General features: G+C 43.5%; 1 protein-coding gene across 1 annotated transcript in view; it reads right to left on the reverse strand.

Moving 5' to 3' along the window:
- Nucleotides 1–4,526, reverse strand: part of birc6 (baculoviral IAP repeat containing 6) — a 66,424-nt gene extending 61,898 nt beyond the window's left edge. Inside the window, 3 exon segments of the mRNA XM_087133460.1 lie at nucleotides 626–775; nucleotides 1,770–1,951; nucleotides 4,092–4,526. Of these exon segments, the coding sequence (XP_086989586.1) occupies nucleotides 626–775; nucleotides 1,770–1,951; nucleotides 4,092–4,368 (609 nt within the window). The 5' untranslated portion in view covers nucleotides 4,369–4,526.
- Nucleotides 4,527–6,999: the final 2,473 nt, after the last annotated feature.

Raw genomic sequence — 6,999 nt, forward strand, 5'->3', positions numbered from 1 at the left:
TCCCTAACCGCACAGAATTGAACACCAGTAAAATGTGTGAATTTGTGGCTCTGGGTAATGTACCCCAAAACTGCTTGTGCTTTAACATGGGTTTAGGCATACCCAAAATAAACAGAGTCCAACAGTTTTTGTGCACAGTTTACCATAGGGTGTTGGAATTTGTGAGAATGGGTATGGTTCCTAGTAAATCACCCTGGGGAGTTAGGGTTAATACATTTTGTGGTCTTTTTGACTACCATTTTTCCAAAACTCAGATGTCATTCATTCTTTAAAAAATGTCCTTTTTTTCCCAGACAATTCAGCTAGAAGTATTAACTTTTCAAACTGACATGTGCTAAGGTATGAGCTGCCACACAAGAACTGTAATTGACCATGTCAGCCAAATCCGATGCAAAATTAAGTTAAAATTTAACTTGTAGCAGATGTAAACGACTGGTGATGGGATAGCCCAGACTTGGTGGAGGGGAGAGTGCAATCTGCCCTCTTCCCAACAGGCTGTGAGAAGGTCTGAAAAGCCTGGCTCTTTGGAGGTTAAGAAAAAAGTGCTAAAGTGGATTAGGGAGGGGACATAAAAGTATGTGTACATGTATGCCACCGTATGCCGGGGGGGGGATGATTAACTCACTTTGGTGACCTTGTGGTGAGACTCAGTTTTAACAGAGTTGCCAACGAGACTAAGCTCTGACTCCAGCCTGGACTGCACCTCGTCCACGTACTCCTGCTGACTGGAGGCGGGCTTGAGGGACTTTTTCAGACATTCCAGAAGGTGGCACGCCTAGAACGAACCAATGACAATTACACTGATAACCAACAAATAGAGATTAACAAACCACTGCTAGGCTGCTGCCAAGGCCTGCTGAAGTTTACCCGTTCTTGCACTTGAAAAGTGCATTTGAACTGTTCATCTCAAATAACCTCAGTAGGAATACTTATCATTCCCAAGAACAGTCGCCAACAGTACATCAATTACAAGATATCTTATTGAGGCACTAATGTTGGAAGACCTCCACCCCAGAAAAATGTTTTCCTTCACAGATCTATTTGTTTGGGTTGATGACTCTTTAGCATTCATCCCTTACCAATTAGTCTGCATCCTACTGTGTTAAATGTTCAGGTGACCGGGCCACATTCACTGTTGATGCTGTTAACATACATGTACATGTATAAATGACACTCATGACATAGATGTATATTATGTGTACATGTACATGGGCAATTGTACATGTTGACATTCTGCAAACCTTTGCATCTCATAAAGCTACAGTATGTTCTTGCCTTTACGTCTGCTTTACACTTGTTTCTCATGCTGCATTTATATATGCAGCTTCTGAAGATGAACTTTATCTTGCCTGGAAAGCGAGTGCAGCAAACACACTCACAGTGATCTCTAGTGAGTGACATAAAGTAACACAAGGATCTGTACCTTACAAGGCATGGTAACACGGACCAGTGTATAAGCCTTAATCTTAACTGTCTTTGATTCAACATTCTTTAATAGTATGGCTTTGCCATCAAAGATAGCTGTTGCTTTATACTACATGCAGCTGAATTTAAAGTTTAGAGCTTTGCTTCGGTTCAAAAGTGCCATGTTTGATGATTTTTGGTTCAATTTGGTGGTTTGGCTTCAGCACTACCTGACGTGTTACAGATCACGTTAATTTTTTTAAGGAGCATTCCCAGGTAAAAGCTTTGAGGTAATGTTTCCCATGCACGTACATGTATAAAGTATTGTATGCATGGTTATTAGCATCTATATTGTTACTACCAACCTCTAGGTAAGGCAGCTCAATCACTATAGTCTCCTCACTGTTGGTGACAGCTGTTTGTAGGGCAGAGTCCAGGAGCAAGACGCCACTCAGGTCCTTCCTCAGTCCCACGGCCCGGCCATCAGTCATAAACACCTGGTCAGTCTCACTCAGGTACTGGCAATGGATGGGACCGTCACCTTGAGCTGTTGAATGAAACCAGATTCCTTTTTACAACAATCTTTCACAACCAAGAAGTTAGAAGGAAAATATGATTGGTGGACAGTGGAATGATAAACAAATTGTGCAATAAACCGTACTGAAATTGAGGGATCGCACAATTCCACCTCTCTGACATGTTCTATGAGCCCCATAGTTCCATGGGTAGTTTTACAATGTGTATTGTATCTGATATCATGCTCACAGGTTGAAAAGAGGCCAAGCATGCCAAATTCCAAATTTACATCTGACAGGTGGTTGTCAGACAAACTAAAGTGAAAATTAAGGCAATAACATTTTGTCATGCTTCAGTAGGCTTGCAACCACACTTAGTCTGATGGAACAGTGAAGATTGAAACTAATGGTAAACTAGAAAAGAAATGAAATGTTGCACTGAATTATTGGATAGAATGTTGCAACCTGCCTTCACTTTTTTTTCAACATACATCATCTCAGTAAAGGTCAGCCACTGCAGAAAATCTGAAAGGACTGGAACCTGCGACTGAGCAAAATTTCCAATTTCGTTACGAAATGGGTCTACCGTGAAATTGTTTGTCTCCCCACAGACTCTGTACACAACTGCTGAAGTGGAGTCAGGATGCATCATTCTTTCTGAGTTATGATCTCACGCATATGCGACTGCAATTACATCGCACAGGACTGGGCATGAGTGGTTGATCTGCTTGATTGAATCATGATTGCTTGATTTTTCCACAATCTGTCGATTTTACTGCATGATTTGCCAATAATTCCAAAAACCTGCAGGGTGCCTTTTCTTCAGGATTAGGCCATAATTACCAAAGATAAGATTAGAAATGTACACGTAAAATGATGTAGGCCTAGGCCCAGGATTGACAAGGTTGGAAAAACATTCATTTCTTCATCATGTTCTAATGACTGCATAGAGGTACAGTGTAGTATTAAGAGCCACGAAAGTCAGGGCTTTCATGTAGGATTGACTGATGGCATAAGGAAATCCCACCCATCATGCCCAAGAGCATACTCCCATGAGGTTTCTACAAAAAGTAGGATGAATGGATCATGGAATGCCATGAATGGACTCGCACAATTGCTGCACATGATGATGTGATGCCATGACATGAGCCACAATTTCATTGATATACATGTAAAGTGGGAAGATTATTTATGTAAAGCCTTTAGAATCACAAGACGACACCACAGATCATCATACATATATTGTGTAAATAGAAATCTTCGCAAAATTGTCTACATATTACAGCTTTTTTCGCGGATTGTATATTCAGGGACCCCCCCTTTTTGTCATTTTAATCTTGTAAAACTGGTCAGTTCTCCCCAAAACCAAAGGCAACACTCTCTTTATTGCAATGACCCTATTTTCGGAAATAGTAGGCCCTAAATTGTGAGAAAATGTGACTTTCTTACTGATAAACTAGCCACTCAAATTTGAATCCACCATGCGCCACGTGTTAAAACACTCATAGTTTCCTCTTACGGTAATTTCCCTAAAAACCTGCCCTCTTTTCACGACATCAACCATACATTGAGCATGATGTCAGTCATCTACCAAGGTGAATCTGAAAGATTAAATGTAAGCCTAGGTGTCCCTTCTAAGTTCTGTTATAGCAACGGGGTCCCCAAATATAGGCCCTACATGTTTGACATGTAGTACTTAGGCCTATGTACAATCCCCTTTTTTTCCATGGACAACCCCCACCATGCCCACTGCACTGCACAGCACTGGAACAACCAAAACTTTAAAGAAAAGTAGGCCTAGGCCTAGGCTGGCTACGTACGTATGACTCTAGTCCCACTGTCAAGAATTGCGTATAGAATTGTGTATGCAGATGTGTGGCTAAGGAAGGAGCGGGAGTAAGAGTCCGTGCCACAGTACTATACTAGTGCCACTCCTGAGATACGGGCCAATTACAAATAGATTTAGTCCACCAAGCACCTAGTCTTTAAGTCAACTCTGATGTGCTGCAGTGATCCGTTTTGTCAAATTATCGATCCAGATCCTACAGAGTACAGGCATATCCAGATCCATGCCCACTGGATAGGGCCTCATAATCTAACGTTACACAGGTAGGCTAGAATATGATATCGACATGGACGGTCATCATACCATGGGATGGTCGATGTGCTTACCGGAAAGTGTTGAATTTTGCAGTGTCACACCAGAGTTAACGTCTACAACTCGTACACCAGAGCCTCCAGTAACTGCTAAAACTGTATTCAGCTTCGGGTGGTAAGTGAGAGCAGAGGTTTCCTCTCCCAAGTATAACCTTCCATCTTTCACTAAGGACCACTCTGCCATGTCCATGGCAGCCATGTTGAGTGACGTCACATTCGGGCTCTCCCCGGCCCCGACTCCACATGCAAGCACAGGATAGGAGCATCGGCATGATCGGGCAGACCTACTCATTTTGTGTCCATTTTGTAAAACTTACTTTAGATAGAGTAGTCGAGCTCTTGCTTTTTAACATGGACCCCCATAGCTTTGTATAGAGTATTGCATTTTACGATGAGATTGCAATATTGAAGTTTATTCAGAGCAGGGTCTTAAAAAAGTGAAATTGCCGCATACAACCATGACGTAATGGTTATATTTGATTCACACACAGCATGCGCGCTTAGCATAACTTATGTACCACTGCGCTTCTACGTACAAAAGAGGTTACCGAAGTTCACCAAAGCCATGGGCGTAAATCCCGGAAGAGCTAGGGTATCATCCCCTACCCCTTTTGATAAGGGGGAAATGGGCTATAGAATCACCACCCCCCCCACACGCACACACTTTTTTCTGGTGAGGAAAAAATGAATGTGGATTGTGAAGAATTTTTCGGACTTCCCAACGAGAAAAATAATTGGCACTAATTCAAAAAAAAAAAATTAAAAAGCCATAAATATGCCGTTCTGATGTAAGATTCCACAGGAATGTAAAACATATTACGGATGTACATCTGTATCATGAACTTAACCCCTATAACGTTATATGGTGGCAGCATCCCCCTTTTCCAATGGTGGCCCGGCAAGTCACCCCCCCCCCACACACACACCCTCTTCCCCTCTTTCTGGTACAAATTACCAAATATACGAATCGTCCGATATCATTCCACGAAGTGGGATAAGGGTTGGATGCAGGATGCCGGGGTGCTAGATGCGGGTTGACATCGGAGGATAATATGATCCAGGGTTGATGCTAAATGCGGCACGGTGGTTGGCAGAAGTTGGTTGCAGGGTGGGTGCAACTTTGCGGGGTGGGGGTTGGACGGAGGCAGGGTGGGGTTGGAATTGGGAGCGGAGAGGGGCCGGGGTGCCGTTGAGAGCCAGTCAGAACATATGATTAGTGCACTAAGCTGGTGTCCCTCGTTCAAGTGGTATCCCGCTGGAACAAAACACTGACCGGGAAGATGGCTGCCATGCATAACCTCTATTGTTATGTGCAAGACTGATTTTGATACTTGTTAAATCCCTGTGGCCTTGAGTCTCGGGAGTTCACTGTTTGCATGAGCCGTATTCAGCGGCGTAACTATAGGGCTACATGTTCGGGGGCACCCAGGGGTGCACCACAAGTAAGCCGCCAGGCAGCCGAACCGCATTTCAACGGAGATTTATTCACAAATTTCAGGGGGGGGGCGCACCTGGGGCACGAGCATCTCATTGGGAGCACGTGACCCCCCCTGCAGTCACGTCACTGGCCGTATTGCATTCATTTGATCCTTTAGGCTCAATATCAAAGTGTTCGGTAACAAGAGTGTACATGTTCACCGATCAGACCAGTTAGCACTATACACATGAGTAGATCATTCGTACATAACAAAAGCACTGACAAGGAAGATGGCTGTTGTGCAAAAACCTCCATAGATGTGCTCGGCAAGGGTATATTTTTTCACTAAAAGTCTCTGCTCATGCAATAATGCAACTGTAAATCATGTAGAATTCTGGAAATGCATGCACATATCCCACTTCTTGTCACTACTTCTAGTGTTTCAAAGCCGTTTGGAAAATTTGCATAGTTGCAGTCCATTTTGCAAGTAGCAGCCATGGGCGGAAAGAGGCCTCCCCCCCCCCGGGGGGAGTGATTGAAAAAAATGACACCCTTAGTCTATTAGTTCGTTTCTTATGAGTTTTTGTCCTCCTCGGGAAAAATTTGCTCCCCAGAAAATTCCTGGTGACGCATGTGGCCGTAGCTTTGCACGGCCTGACGACTTGTACTTGGCTGTTACCTTTTGGCTTGGGGAGTCACACAAATCCTTGGCTTCATCTGTGTTGCTCAATATGGGCACCTTCCGCACCTTTGAGGGAAACTAAAATGTTGACCTCAAAACTGATACCTTGGTGGAAACAGAGCTGCTTTGAGCTGAAGAATGTCACTCTCAACTCAAGAGGTCACAATTCAAAAAAGCTATTATTCCCGAGTTAAATAAGACCAGACATTTCTATTTATAGAAAAAAAACAGGGATAAACCAAGTCCTTCAGACCAGTTCCAGGGGCGGATCCAAGATTTTCCAAAGGGGGAGGGGCGTGAACTAAAGCAGCAATGGGGAGTGCGCGTAGCGCGAAGCCCTCGCGGAGTGGGGTCCGGGGTACCGGGTCCGCTTAGGGGCCCCGGGAAATTTTGGATTCTAGGCACTCTGTGGTGCAATTTCAGGCAGTATGACCCGTCTTTTCTTAGTCTTCCCTCTTTCTTTTCTTTTTTTTAGTATTTTTTTGTGAAAAAAGGGGGCCGTGCGCCCCCACGCGCCCTGCATCCTCTCCTGAATTTGAAGGTTAAGATTCACATTAAAAACATTTATAATATCGAATTACTGTGCACTAATGCAAATGATGCGAAATAGTAGAGGTGATATGCTTCTACTATGAACCCTACACGGACCGTACATAATGCAGTCTCAAGCTGAGATACATGTACTTGAAATGATGAGGCAGCGGAAGGAAAAGGCCCCTAAAATGTCGTTTCAAACATCAAAACAATTCCAACAGAACTGTTATTCCAAATTACTCCCTGACATAGACTGCTCAATTGAAATTGAGATAAGGAAAGTTCGAAGT

Source organism: Acanthaster planci, linkage group LG01 (assembly GCF_054643075.1).
Source record: "Acanthaster planci isolate LZ-2023a linkage group LG01, COTS_SCS, whole genome shotgun sequence".
NCBI classification, from domain to species: Eukaryota; Metazoa; Echinodermata; class Asteroidea; order Valvatida; family Acanthasteridae; genus Acanthaster; species Acanthaster planci.